At 53.2% G+C, this 14,290-nt stretch overlaps 2 protein-coding genes across 4 annotated transcripts; one reads left to right on the plus strand and one right to left on the minus strand.

Annotated features, from left to right (window-relative positions):
- Positions 1-37: 37 nt before the first annotated feature.
- Positions 38-8,495, plus strand: NRGN (neurogranin). 3 transcript variants are annotated; one of them, XR_011251656.1, is made up of 5 exons: positions 38-131; positions 1,052-1,237; positions 6,826-7,052; positions 7,238-7,284; positions 7,670-8,495. XR_011251656.1 is itself a non-coding variant. In XM_069565100.1 (4 exons), exons 2-3 carry the CDS (start codon positions 1,223-1,225, stop codon positions 7,045-7,047), a joined length of 237 nt encoding a protein of 78 aa, XP_069421201.1. In that variant the 5' UTR covers positions 45-131; positions 1,052-1,222; the 3' UTR covers positions 7,048-7,052; positions 7,645-8,495. The 3 variants fall into 3 exon arrangements, 2 of the variants coding, with proteins under 2 accessions (XP_069421201.1, XP_069421200.1); XM_069565100.1 differs by lacking the exon at positions 7,238-7,284 and having other exon boundaries at positions 45-131; positions 7,645-8,495; XM_069565099.1 differs by lacking the exon at positions 38-131 and having other exon boundaries at positions 7,267-7,284.
- A 223-nt stretch (positions 8,496-8,718) lies between these two features.
- On the minus strand, positions 8,719-14,089 carry VSIG2 (V-set and immunoglobulin domain containing 2). The gene is made up of 7 exons (XM_069565095.1): positions 13,811-14,089; positions 13,302-13,465; positions 12,308-12,515; positions 11,380-11,538; positions 10,333-10,452; positions 9,845-9,989; positions 8,719-8,904 (listed from the first exon to the last, which is right to left on the minus strand). Exons 1-7 carry the CDS (start codon positions 13,869-13,871, stop codon positions 8,775-8,777), a joined length of 987 nt encoding a protein of 328 aa, XP_069421196.1. The 5' UTR covers positions 13,872-14,089; the 3' UTR covers positions 8,719-8,774.
- Positions 14,090-14,290: the final 201 nt, after the last annotated feature.

Consider the following 14,290-nt stretch of genomic DNA (forward strand, 5'->3'; position numbering starts at 1 on the left):
CCCATATCTCCCTTCTCAAGCCTCTCACAAAGCCCACATCCTTCCTCCACCATGGACCCAGAGAACTGATGCCTTCGGATATTTCCTTACACTGGGGTTGAGAGTATTTTCTTCCCCTCCCAGGGGCAAGGGTGAGAGGAGCCAGTATTTGTCTTATACAGAAGCAATGGAACAAGAGGTTGGGGAGGTGTGGTTTGGGGAGTGGGAAGGAAGGGTGTGTATATCTGTATCTATCTATCTCTCTATATATGTATATACACACACCAAATGGGTGTCATGCATATATGATTTTGTCTTGTTAGTATAGATGGATGGGTGGATAGATAGATAGGTAATGCAGACATTTCCAGTAGGGTGATTGCCGTGTACACGTGTGCTGGTGTGTGCACGTAACAGGGAGTCTGCGTGTATCAGCACAGCGTGTGTACAAGGCCTGTGTAGTTGTTTTTGCAGGCTGGGTCTGCGTGTCGAAGTGCACGTTTTAGTGAGCCTGGGGAGTATCATATATGGGCGTGGGGGGCTCTGGTGTGAGCTTTTGTGTTCCCTTGTGCCCACCCCCAGGTTACATACCCACACCTTCCCCATTCCACCGCAGACTGATGACGATTCCTTTAAACAGCACGTCCTAGGGGGTCATTTATTTCTTTGAGGCCTGAGCGGGGAGGGAAGGTAGAGGGAACCATATTTGGGACTCTAGCTAGTTTGTGGAAGCGTGGGTGAGGGGTGCACGGTTTTCTCTCTGTGGGTGGGAGGAGTGTTGTGCCCAGATGCGAGTGTTTTTGTGCCCGGGATGTCGGGGTCCTCCTGCGTGCGCCGGCATACATCTGCTTGGCAGTCTGCCGCCTCGGCAGCAACGGGCGTGGGGTGGGGGGTTGTTGGTGGTGAGTTTGGGAGGATGGGGTGTGTAGGAGGAATGGATGGAAGTGTGTAGGCAGAGGGTTGGGGCAGGAGGCGGGGCGAGGAGGAGGGAGCCGCGAGGGGGCGTGGCCCTGCCTCCATTCCCCCCGCCCACTCTGCCGAGGGCTTCTTCTGATTGGCTTCTCTTCCGCAGGGCTCAGGATACTTTCTCCAGCAGTGCGGAGCGCGGGAGAGAGGACCCGAGAGCTGAGCGGCTGGTTCGGCGCGGATCGGCTGCCTCGCCACCGCCCCAGGGTCCCCACCCGTCACCACGCAGACCCTCTGCGCCAACCTCCATCCCAGCCAAGGACTCCTGACATCAAACATGGACTGCTGCACCGTAAGTGAGCGGGCCTGGGGGACGGGCACTCAGCTTCGTCTGGGGAAAGGGCTACCAAGAAGCTCCTGGAGGGGGAGTGGGGAGTGAGGGATGGAAGTGGGTGCAGAAGACCTAGGAGCCATAAGGGTGCCTGCTGAGAAGCAAATGGTGGGTGGTGAAAGGTGCCCGCCTGACTTGGAAGCCCTAGGAAAAATGCTCCCCAACTCGCGGGGGCGTCTGGGTGCCCATCCGCTAAGCAGTCTCGGTTGGACCCGGAGCTCGACAAAGCTCTGCAACAGGAAAGCTGCAGGTTAGACGAGAAGAGGAACTTCCCCAGGGAGACGCTGGAAACCGTCGCCTAGCGAAGCAACCGGGACTCCTTTCCCCTGGCTTTCGGCCCCCACCCCAATCCCCATCCCACTACTGCCGCCGTCGGTGGGCGGACGGGATGACCTTGGTGACCCTCGGGTCCTGTGCAGCGCCCGGTGAAATAGTCAATTCATGTTGGTTACCTTAGTACTGATGATGGGCAGCGAAGAGCCTAGTCCGTGTGGTCCTGGGGAGGGATTGGCCTGGCCTCCAACGCTTTCTAGCTCTGGAGGGGGCTGGGTGAAGTGACCGGGGAGAGGGCCCTGCTGGCGAGGGAAGGAAGTGTCTGCAATGTGTCAGCGCCCACAAGGAGACCTGACGCCAAAGCAGGTTGCTGTTAAGGTGCGGGCATGAAAGCGCCTCGCACAGGATCAGGCTCCTGGCACATCCGAGGAGTGGTGATCATACGTGTATGCGATATGTTTGTATTTGTTTATTTAATTACTTTTATTTATTTTTAGTCCTTACATATGGAGAAAGTCCGACTCCAAAGTCCTTGTATTCTCAGCCATTTGGTCAACCCAGCTAATGACACAAGAAGTTATAACTTTGCCTACTCCCCACCCTCCACCGTATGGCTTAAAAAAGGGGGAAAATGAGGTTTGGATGGAAGGAATAGCCCAATTTAGAAGAGGTGAAGGTTCCCTGTGTCTGAGTACCAAGAGGTAGAAAAAGGGGCAAGTGGTTGTGGCTGTTGTTATGATGTTTAGCTCTTATTAATACAAATAATTGTTGTCAATTTGTGAATGCTTACCATGTACCTAACACTTTATATTTAACCATCATGACAACCCTGTGAGGTAGATATTTTTTCCATTTTACAGATGTGCAAAGTGAGGTTTAGAAAGATTAATGATTTGCCCAAGGAAGCACAGCTTCTAAGTGTGGAAGTGGAACACTAGACCTGTCTGATTCCAACAGCTGTAATTTAACCTCTCCTATAAACATTTCCAATATTTCCTCATTGTAAAGGTAATATGCTCTAACAGAAAAAAAAATTTTAAACTGAAGAAAAGTATACAAAAGAAACATGTCAAGCATCTACAATCCCACCCCTAAAGAAAGCCCCAATAACATATTTTCTTCCAACCTTTCCTCCCTGTTGTGCTCCTGGAAGCAGTTTTTGGTTGTGAAAGGAGAACTGGGCTCTTAATGGAGGTTCCTGGGCTCCTCACCCCTCAGTGGTGTCTTACAAAACAGAGAAAATAAATGGATGGTTCTGCGTATGCCTGTGGGGGAGAGAAAATATTGCCCAGATGGTAAGAATGGTGGGGAAGATAAGTCAGGAATCATGGTCAATGGAAAGAAATGCGAGAGCAAAGACTCCAAAAAGCCATGAGAAGGACAGCAACTTGTCCCCACTGGCACCTGCAGGACTAATTAGAGTAGGATGTCAGGTGCCTGCCTGTGGGCTCTGGTCTGCCCTGGACCATGTTCCTGAGTGCCCAGAAAGCCATACTGAGGGGCTGGTGGGCATGGTTGGAATAAGTGTCCCCTAAAAAAGAAGCAGCTGCTCACTCAAATAATGCAGCAGAGGCAGACACACAATTGCCCCACTTGCCCTGTATTCTGGGTCACCCCCTCCAGTGCATTCTGTACACAGGCGCCCTCCCCCTTTCAGGCCGTGTCCTAGGTGTGCAGGGCTAAAGGGCTGGGCAAGAGAGAGCACCACTGTCAGCCTGTGCAGGGGGTCCAAGAAGAGGTGACAGGGCTGGGGTTTGGGGTAGGGCTGGGGCTAAGCATCTTCCTACCCATCTCCATTCTGTGGAGGGCTGAGCTCTGTGCTGGGAGGAAGCTAGGACATGCATAGTGGACAGAGCGCATCTGGGAGGCTGGGAACCAGTCCCTCTTCACCTTCCATCCTGGGCTCTACCTGCTGACTGTCTAACCTGGTGTTTGGGCAATACCTAGTTCTCCCTTATTCCCTTCTTTCTCCTTGGTAAAGAGGCTCAGTCAGAAAAGGGAAGAAAAAAGTCCTGCTTTTTTTTTAAGAGCAAGAGCTGTTGATGCAGATGCATCAGTTGCCAATTTACATAGTCACAAATATCAGGCTTTTCCTGAATCACCTAATATAAAAAGGCAAAGAAACAGTTTTGGACTTTTTTTTTTTTCTTAGTTAGTCTAGTTGATGATCCAACTCATAGAAATAATTACCTGCCCTGAGGAAGTAGTTCGCAGCACAGATTTTTGAATCCCATCTCTATGTGTCGGCTCTGTGACCTTGGGTAATTTGCAAGATGTCTCAGATGTTTCTTTACCTGTAAAATAGAGCTTAAATGAAGATGTCCCTGCTGGCTCAGCAGTAAGGAATCTGCCTGCAATGCAGATGATGCGGGTTCAATCCCTGAGTCAGGAAAATCCCCTGGAGCAAGAAACAGCAGCCCACTCCAGTATTCTTGCCTGGGAAATCCCATGGACAGAGAAGCCTGGTGGGCTCAATGGGGTCGCAAGAGTCGGACACAACTGATCAACTAAACCACCACCACCACCAATGGGTACAAAGTGCTTAGCACAGGGCCCAGCATATGACAAGCAGTAGGCAGGGATAATTCTTAAAGCCTTTAGGACAAGGGAGCTGAAGGAGACTGCCTTAATTGGGGCCAACTTCTAGATGTGGCTGAAGATATTGAGACCCTCAGAGCTGAAGCGATATTTGGGATCAAGAGCCATGACTCGTGTTTTGCCCACAACTGTCCACTTCCCCCTCCCAGAAGCCCCCTAGTTATGCAGAGCTCTCAGGCACACACCATCAGATCTTGGTTTTGGAAGGCACCAACGTAGGCACACCTCCTGGGTCTTTTTTCTGTCCCTCCAGCTCTGCCCTAAGAACTCAGCTGAAGGGAGAGGGAGTGGGCTCTGGGGAGAAGCAGTGAGTTGGGGGTGGCTCTGCCTGTTGTTCCATTCTGGATGCAGCTGGGGTGGATGGTGGCAGCAGGTGGGTCTGAGCATTTCTGGGGGAAGATACCCCTTCCTCCGCTCAACCGCTACAGCTGCTGGCTCAGGGGAGGGCGTTGGGCATGCGTTTTTGATCATTGTCCTCTTTGGAGAAGAAACTTTCACCGTTCCCTAAGAATACCCCCAAGAAAGGTTTGAGTTCTGAGAATCGAGGATCCAAAAAAAGAGTGATTTCTGTTTATAAGTGGGGAATGAGATGTCAGGGAGAGAGGGATAGACCCAGGAAAGACAAAAAGAGTGTGTCAGGCCCCTCCACAGCCACCCCAGCCCTTGATAACACCTTTTACCTGCACTTAGCTCAACTGTGGACATCTTGAGTGCAAACCAAAAATCTCTGAAGCCCAGAAAATGCAGACAACCTTGGGGACCATGATGAGAGGAAGCCATTTGTAAACCTGGACTTAAGCATCTGGGATTGAAACCTTTGCAGGTCCTGGGGTGGGATCTGGTTGGGGCAGTGGTCACTGAGGCCCCACTCACATTCATCTCAATTCCATGAACTGGATGGGTGATGGAGGGAAGAGAAAGGAATGGAACTGAATTACTCTTAGTATGTGAGACCTTGGTCATCTCCTGCCAGAGAAATAAAAACACAGGGAAAGTAGTGGAAGTCCTCAGGCAAAAAAAAAAAAAAAAAGTCAGTTCAAAGGAGAAATGCCCTTTTAACTCCATAGTTAACCTTAAGCTTCCCACCTCACCTCATAGCTGTTGGGTTGGGTCTCCTTATTTTTTAGTTGCTCCCTATGAAATTGTTTTTACAAGACTGCTTCAACCTACAGAAACAACTATCTTGCACCAACTTACCATTATTTAAAAGAATCATAATAGCTACCATTAATTGAGCAACTAGATTGTGCCAGAAACTTTCTGCATATCACAGTGTTTATTCTTCCCCATGACCCAGAGGAACCTGATTTCAGATGAAGGAATGGAGATAGGAAAAGATTAGAAGACTTGCCCAAGACCACTCAATTAGCAAGTGGTAGAGCATGGTTCATTCTCTTGACTGCCTTTGCTTATCTGCAAAGTAGAGGTTAAAACGGGCTTCCCAGGTGGCACTAGTGGTAAAGAACCGGGAGACATGTGAGACACAGGTTCGATCCCTGGGTCAGGAAGATCCCCTGGAGGAGGGCAGGGCAATCCACTCCAGTATTCTTGCCTGGAGAGTCCCCATGAACAGAAGAGCTTGTGGTCCACTGGGTCACAAAGAGTCGGATACGACCGAAGCAACTTAGCACATACACAGGCAGGGGTGAAAAACAGACTCTGGAATCTGATATACAAAGGCTTGACTCTTTGGTCCTGATAACTACCTGTACAACCTCAGGTAGGTTTTCAAGACTTAACTCAGTTTGATTAGGGGTCAACTGGGATAACAATAAACGGTACGACATAGCGTTGTTGCCAGGGCTAAATAAAATAACATCTGTAAAACCTTGTGTTGCCATGCGTGGAACAAGGGCAGTGCTTCAGTGGTATTAGGAACTATTGTCATTATTCTCTTCTTCCCCTTGCGCACCTCACGGAAAGAACTTCTTGTTCCTGCTTATCTTTTCCTTGTCTTTTTTTGAAGTGAAGCCTTTTCTCTGTAGCTTCTTGCAGACCATCCCCTCTCTCCTGTATTTAGAGCAGTGCAGAATGGAGCGTGAATAGGGAAACAGTCTCTGACCTCTAGCCCTGAGTCGGGGAAGGCTGCCCCACTGCAGCGTAAGCCCCATCTTCACATTCATCCCAGCTTTGAGCTCTGGGGTGATTTTACTCAGAGAAGGGTTGATTCTTCTAAACCCTCCCCCAGGGAATCCTGGACTCAGCAGGGACCCTTCTGAGCCAGAGGCACCCTCTGAGGATGGGGGAAAAGCAGCCGTGTCCAGGCGTCCCGCCGTGGTTTACTTTGCCCTTCTCCAGTAATTACGTGCACCCTCCAGACAGCTAGACGGCTCCCCTCACTGGGCTGCTGGCTTGGGCCGTGGCTCACTCACGGCTACCTGGCTGTCTTGTAGCACATCTACTGTGCGCTTCTTTTTCTTGAGTTGGGAACACAACTGTGTCCACCTGACCCTGAACGTTCCTTTTTGTGTGCCACTGCCCAAGACACACACGCACACACATACACCATCCCTCCCCCTGCCCCAGTGCGGGCCCTGCCTTGGCCCCTTCTCTGCGCTTCCCACTCCCGCGTCGTCCTGGTCTCAGTCCCGCAAGTCTCTCCTCCTACCCCACCCTCTCGGGGATCTCGGCCGGGTCACCCCACAAGAAACACCCCCTCCCCGCTACCCCATCCCCAGGAGAGCGCCTGCTCCAAGCCGGACGACGACATTCTAGACATCCCTCTGGATGATCCGGGTGCCAACGCGGCCGCTGCCAAAATACAGGCGAGTTTCCGGGGCCACATGGCAAGGAAGAAGATAAAGAGCGGAGAGCGCGGCCGGAAGGGCCCGGGCCCCGGGGGACCAGGCGGAGCTGGGGGCGCCCGGGGAGGCGCGGGCGGCGGCCCCAGCGGAGACTAGGCCAGGTGAGGCGGGCCGCAGGCTCTCCTTCCCAACACTGGGCCCCTTCCTCCGAAGGTGCAAGGATGGCTAAGGGCACTGGGGGATGGAGAAGGGTGTGGAGGGAGCCAAGGAAATTGGCGATGTGGGGTGGGGGCGCGTGGTGGGGAGGAGGCTGCGGGCTCGAGAGCTCACCTGTTTCTATCTCCAGCCTCCGTTCTGCCTCGCCCCGGACCGAAGGACTGAGCATTTTCGAAGGTAATGAATGCAACTCCGAAGCAGTGGGGTGGGACCCCTGAGCGACAGAAAAGCCCCAGACCCACCCCTTCCCTCCTCCGCCTCCCAGGGAAAATGCCCCTGAGCCCACGGGCTTTCTGACCCTTGGTGACACCTGACGCTGCGACGGGACGCAGCTGGACTGACACACCTGTCACCCGCACTGGACTGCATAAGTCGGGCCCAGGGATCACAAACACCCCGCGGCTCGCACACCTACCGGCCGAGGGCTCATTTCAGCTCAGTGACTCCTAGCGGGCAGTCCCGGGTGATCCCCGCTCCCCGCCCTGGGTGCCCCGATTCAGGACGGAGGGTAGAGAAGAAAGTACTGGGAGCGGGCAGGTGCTCACCCCTTCTTTCTGCTCAGTTTCCCGAGACAGATGGATGCCGCGTCCCCTTCGCAGTGACGAGACTTCCCTGCCGTGTCTGTGATTCTCTCCTTTCCACCAACCTGCCAGCTTCAGGAGCCCTCTCTGCTTCCCCCAGAGACTCCCTCTCCCAGGAACACCGTCCATCAGTCGCTAAGGCCGTGCCCTTTTAGTTAGCTCTCCAGTCTAGTATGGTCCCCGTTCGCCCTTCCTCCCCACCCTGACCCCCCCATCCTCGCGCCCCCAAATCTTCCTTCTTTAGCTTCTCGCCCACCTCTCCCCGCACCCAGCATGCAGCTCTCTCTCCGCAGCCTCCGCGTGCTTCCCTTCGCGCACTGCGGAGGGCGCCCTAAGCGTGGCCCAAGAACACTCCAAAAAAAAAAAAAGAAAAGAAATCCTTTAGTTCCACGCGCAGCTAAAGGGGGCGCCCCTGCGTCTCTGCTGCGCCGCTCACGCCCCAGCCTAGTCCAGAACTTCGGGGCGAGGAGAGAGGGGAGGAGGGTTTTCATGATGTCGGATGCCCCTGGCGGTGATCAGAAGGGAAGTTGCCGTGTCACGCCCCAACCCCACGCCTGCCTGTACTCAGCCCTCCCCTCTCCCCAGCGTACCCCGAGAGCCACCTCTCCAGCTCTCAGCTTGTTTACGCGAACGCGGAGCGCGGGGGCGGCTCGGTAGGAGGAGTCTCCCGCGGCCCCGCCCCTGCTCCTGCTGGCCCTGCCCCTACGGGCTCCTGGGGCTGTGGCCGGGAGGGTTTTTATCTCCGTGTGTGCATGTGACTGTGCTGGGTTGGAATGTGAACAATAAAGAGGAATGTCCAAGTGTTCAGAGGGTGCCAGAAGGGAGGGAGTTTGGGTATATGAGGCCACCGCTGGAAATCTGAACAAGTCTCCTTTGACCAAACCAAAAAGTGGAGGTGGAACGGTGAAGGGGAACCAAGCTTAGAAGGTACCTTGGGAACCAAACTTCCCGCCTACAGCATCCCTTCTGGGAATACTCTTTGGGCCGCCTAGAGGAATTTGCTAAACCAGCAGAACGAAGAGAGAGACAGTATGGTACCCAAAAACTTTAATTTCTGATATTCCCCCTCAGGGATCAGGAGAGAAATCAGACAACCATAGGGAGCTTGGACTTGGTCGTCACCGTGCTGGCAGAGGAGGGCCTCTCCAGGAGCCCATTGCTAGAATCTTCGCTTTCCAAAGGTTGCTCAGAAACCCCAGGTGCCACCGCGTCCTCCCTGATGGGATACAGGCAATTCTCAGTGAAAGCTGGGTGCATCCCTCAGAGCACACCCATCCTCTATCCCAGAGACTTCTCATTTTTACTGTGCGTAGGAATCCTCCTGGAATTTTGGTTGAAATGACGATTCCAGGCCCCATCGCTCCCCTCAACACACACACACACACACACACAGATTCTGTTTCAGGAGGAATAGGAAGTGGCTTGAATCTGAATGTTTAATAAGCTCCTAGTTCAGGTAATCTGAGGACTGGGCTTCCCAGGTGCTAGTGGTAAAAAAACCCACCTGCCAATGCAGGAGACATAAGAGACACAGGTTCCATTCCTGGGTTGAGAAGATCCCCTGGAGGAGGGCATGGCAACCCACTCCAGTATTCTTGCCTGGAGATTCCCATGGACAGAGGAGGGATTGGAGAGGACAGACCAGCAGGCTACAGTCCATTGGGTCACAAAGAGTTGGACAGGACTGAAGCAGCTTAGCACATAGGCACTCTCCCAGTGTGAGGACCACACTTGGAGAAATGATGCCTGATTCTGGACCCCACAGCTGACAGCTGAAGGTGATGACAGGCAGCTTTTGCCTCTCCTTTCCTTACTACCTCTCTCTGCCCCACACAGAAGAACTAGACTCGGCTGAGAGCTCAGGACAAACAACTCCCAGCCTCCGCAGCCTGTTGATGTAAAACTTCCTTAAAGGTGAAAAGCAAAACATTCTTCTGAGTGTTAGGAGCGAGAGGGTAGCTCATGAACCAAGCCCTCCACCCTGCACACTTCACTCACACGCAGCACTGCACCCACAGCACAACCAAAGCCCGGGGCTGAGCCATGCCCCTCACCCTGAAACACCCCTGAAGGTGTCAGAGTGTGAGAACTGCAGTCACCAACTCAACCCAAGCCCTTTCCTCCCACCCTGACCAGCCCTCAGCCCTCCTGCTCACCGTAGGTCACTCCCCCCGAATGTCTCCTTGGGCCTCTTCCTCCTTTCTTTCTGGAACCTTATCAGGCAGAACACAGCCACGGCAAGGAACAGCACACCCAGCAGTACCCCAATCACAGTCCCAGCCACTCGGCCTTTGGAAGGGTCTAAGGAGACACGTAAGGAGATAAATGCCTGGTGGCTCAGATGGTAAAGAATCTGCCTGCAGTGCAGGAGACCTGGGTTCAATCCCTGGGTCGGGAAGACCCCCCTAGAGGAGAGCATGGCAATCTACTCAAGTATTCTGGCCTGGAGAATCCCATGGACAGAGGAGCCTGGGGGCTACAGTCCATAGGGTCGCAAAGAGTCAGACACGACTGAAGTGACTTAGCACACATACAAGGAGACACATGATCGTCATAGCAGCAGACCTTCCTTGATGCCCCAGATGGCTTCACACTGACCCCCTACCCAGGCAGACCAACCCAGCCTTTGCCCAGCATCCCCTACCAGTCACAGAGAGGGTCAGCTCACAGGACGCACTGCCCATCTGGTTGGTGGCCACACAGCGGTAGGTGCCCGAGGAAGCCAGGGAGAGATTGGTGAGAATGAGCTGGCCAGACACCTCATCTAGAGAGTAAGGAAGAAGTGTCCATCACTTATTCAACTCACAGTGAGGTGCACTGTGACAAAAGCATATCTCACTTCATCCTTACCACAGTCCCATCAGGAAGGAACTAACCTCGTTCTATAAGTGGGCAAACTGGCTCAGAGAAGGAAAGTAATTGTCCAAGGTGACCCAGAGAGGAAGTATCAAAACCACCGTAACTTCTGCACTCTTTTCACTCTACACAGCTGCCTTTTCAGGGAAGGGGAAATGGCACACATGAACTGGGGTGGGCTGCCTACTGGCTGATGTCAGGTTCTTGGTTGGTGGAAAGGGTTTGATTGCTAGAAATTGTGTCCTCTGGAGTGGGCTCTAAGCTGACCCAAATGCTCTTCTAAGCTGCTTACCTTCCCTTTACAAGGAAGAGTATACATCGGGAGGTGACCTGGGGGCCTTGTGCATGGGTAAAGGGGTTTGCTGGGGTTGGGAGGGGAGCCAGGGCACTGGAGCCAGCATGAGGAGGCTGAGAAGCCAAGGCTCTTAGCTAGCTATGTGATCCCCTGAAGGAGAGTCTAGCCAGTCCTTGCTACTCTGCCTTGGCTTCCTCTCTAGGAAGTCTGGAAATGAGTCATGACCATTAAGATATCTACAAGGAACCCAAAGCCCCAAAACAGACAAGTGGGAGTCACAGAATACCCCCTGCCTTCCACTGTCTTCCAGGATATCAGAAATATGTCTAGCTTGAGAAATGCTCCCAGGACCACACAGCTGCAGATGATACAGGAAGACAGGAGGGAACAGTAAAGGCAGCCAAGGAAGAAGTAAGGGAAAGATGTAGCCACGTGTCTCATAGCTGCAGACATGGAACTTGTACTGTGACTGTGTGGAGTTTAGAGGCCAGATCTGCCCAGGCTCTGAGTCCCACCTTCCTTGGTGGCCTGGACCCTTACCTTGCACCATGCTGCCAGGGGAAGGTGTAGGAGAAGCTCCAAGGCGGATCCAGTTGTACACAGGCTTGGGGGCTCCCGTAGAAGAGCTGCATCTGAGTGCGGCAGAGCCCCCCACGGAGGTCTGACCATTCTGACTGCATGAGGGTCTACTGGGGGGCACTGCAAAAATCACAACAAGTACCTTAGCTTTCTTCTAGCTCCACCTCCACAAAGTGCTAGGCTTCCTGCTTTAATACTCCTACTACCTAGCGGTCCACCTCTGTTCACGCACCACCTCATCTCCAGGAATTTCCACTACTGGAAATTCTGATTGTTAGAAAATTCTTCCTCATGTCAAGCCAAATCTGTGTTAATGGATATCCTCCCATTGGTCCCATTTCCTGCTCTCTGGGCCCACAAAGAAAAAAGAAAAAAAAAAACTCCTCCATAAGACAGCTCTTCAGATATTTGATTGCAGCTGTTACACACCACCACCTAAGTCTTCTCTTTTCTATCTCAACATCCCCAGCCCCTTTAATAGTTTCTTCTGTTTGCTCATCTCCAATCAGGCTCTAGTTTGAGGTGAGATGGATACTCTGAACAGGAAGTTATTGCTTAGTGATGGAGTGCCTTCTTCCTTTAATTGGCCATACCTTTTCTCTGCTGCTAACCTAGAGGAACAGAATCTAGCTGCAAATAGGAGGTTCCCCTAAAGATGGAGCTGTTGGGGGATGACTCAAATCCCCATCTGTGGGAGAGATTTACTAGGGACTGAAGGAGGAGGGTGGAGCAGGGGTAAGATTAGACAACTTTAGGAAGGGGTATTTTTCTTCAAGTTCTCTAGTGCAGTTAGGGGCTTGGGCTAGAAAGCAGGATAGGGGAGACGCAGCAAGGCCGGTGCAATCTTTGAGGTAATGTGGGTGGCTGGAGGGTCCCTATCCTGCCTTACCCAGCACAGTAAGGTTGATTAGCCCCAACCCATTGGTGTAGAAATCTGGCGGGTTGTTAACATGGCAGAGGTAGGTTCCAGCGTCTGAGGGGCGGACATCGGTCAGTTTCAGGGTGGCCACTCCTCCTGTGGGGGGGTTCTGAAGCAGGCTGGCCCTCTCTGCCTTAGAACCCGTTGGATACAGCTGGCCATTGGTGAAGTACAGGATCTGGGGAGAAGCAGAAGACAAGTGGTATGTGCCTTTTGCCACCTGGTGTCAACTCTACAGTCCTTCAAAGCAGGTATAAGAGACCTTCCCTTAAAGCAGCCAGGGAAGCTGATACTCTGTAGCAGAACCGTAAAGGCCTATCTGTCCCCAGATATCATCCCTTCCCAGGTGTGGAATGAACTAGATTCATTGCTTTCAGCTATGCAATCCAGGGGTGGAGGTGGGGAGGGAGAGCAAATATTCCTGGAAGGGGCAGCATTTTATCTTGCTTTTAATCACAACAGCTTAGCCTCTGTGAGTTTATGAACTGACACTGGAGCTGCACTCACATAGGGAAGTGGCTAAGTACTGTCTGACTCTTTATGACCCCATGAATTATAGCCCACCAGGCTCCTCTGTCCATGGGATTTCCCAGGCAAGAATACTGGAGTGGGCACTATTTCCTCCTACAGGTGATCTTCCTAGCCCAGGGATCAAACCCTGGTCTCCTGCCTTAGCGGGGCAGATTCTTCATCACTGAGCCACCAGGGAAGTCCAACTATGGGGGAGGAAGTTACAAACTGCAGGACTGTGTTTGTGATACAGGGTCATGCAGACTGTGTTCCTAATAAGATCTAGAAAGAGTCCACTGATTTTTTTTCCTCCAAGTATTTTCATCCCCTCTGATGAATGCACTCTCTCTAATCCCCTGCCCTCATCCTAGGTGGGTCCCCTGGTCCTGCCTCTCTTTGTCAAGTCCACCAAAGGCAGGAAGGCCCCCCACTTGCGCAGGTGCCCCCAACTCACCGGTTGCGACATGGAAACGGGCTTCCCAGGCTGCACGAAGCTCCACTCCAGGGCAAAGTTGTCTCCCACCGAGGTGCTATAGCTGCAGGTCAGCTCCGCAGTCTTGCCCACCGGTGCGCTCAGGGGCTCGGAGGGCACCTTCACCTCCACGGCCAACCCGGGGGCTGGGGGTGCCAGAGACCGGCGGGGGTAGGGCTCAGATGACTCTGCCTGTCCTCCCTCCGCCAGGGCTCAGCTCCCTCCTCTCTATGCCTCCCTTTCCGAAACCTGAGGTTTCCGGGAGGGAGGAGCCCACATCCCGCCAGGTTGGTGGGTGAAAGGACCAAGACTGGGCCAGGTCCCAGGGTGTGTTTGTTAGGAAAAGAAAAACAGAAGTTGGGTGCTGGTTAAACCCTCCCAAAAGAGGCCCAACTTGTCCTCCAGCCTCTGTCCTCGACCCTCCCAGCAGCCTTCCATGTCCCCTCCCCGGTCCAGCCGCTCTCATCCCCATCCTCCAGCGCCCTCCTCACCACTCCAGCCGACCCAGCCCAGCAGGAACCTGCAGAGGAAGCACCCTGGGAGCCAGGCCATCGTCCTGCCAACTCTTGGTCTGTCTGAGTGTCTGGGTCTGGGAGAAGGAAGGGAGTGCCCACCGAGCAGCCTGCTGGTGCTGGGCCGAGCGAGACTGGCTATCTCAGAGCAAACAAGGGGAGAGGCCGGGCCCTCAGGTAAGGAAGGGCTCCTCCCTCCTCCAGGCCCAATAAGGGACTCATTCTCACCCTACCCCCTTCTGTTGTCCCCTTTTCCCCAATTTCTGAAGCTGTCAGGCGTGAGGGGTGGGGAGTGCCAGGTTTGGGATTGGGTGGGCACTCCAGGGAAGGGGAGGGATCAGAATGGGAGCTCTGAAGGGAAAGAGACCCTGGAGGAAAAGAGATGCATCCTGATAACCTGAGATGATGTCACCATGTCAGGGTCTCCTATTGTGAGCCTGAACCCCAGGCTAAGACCCC

Source organism: Ovis canadensis, chromosome 21 (genome assembly GCF_042477335.2).
Source record: "Ovis canadensis isolate MfBH-ARS-UI-01 breed Bighorn chromosome 21, ARS-UI_OviCan_v2, whole genome shotgun sequence".
Taxonomy (NCBI): Eukaryota; Metazoa; Chordata; class Mammalia; order Artiodactyla; family Bovidae; genus Ovis; species Ovis canadensis.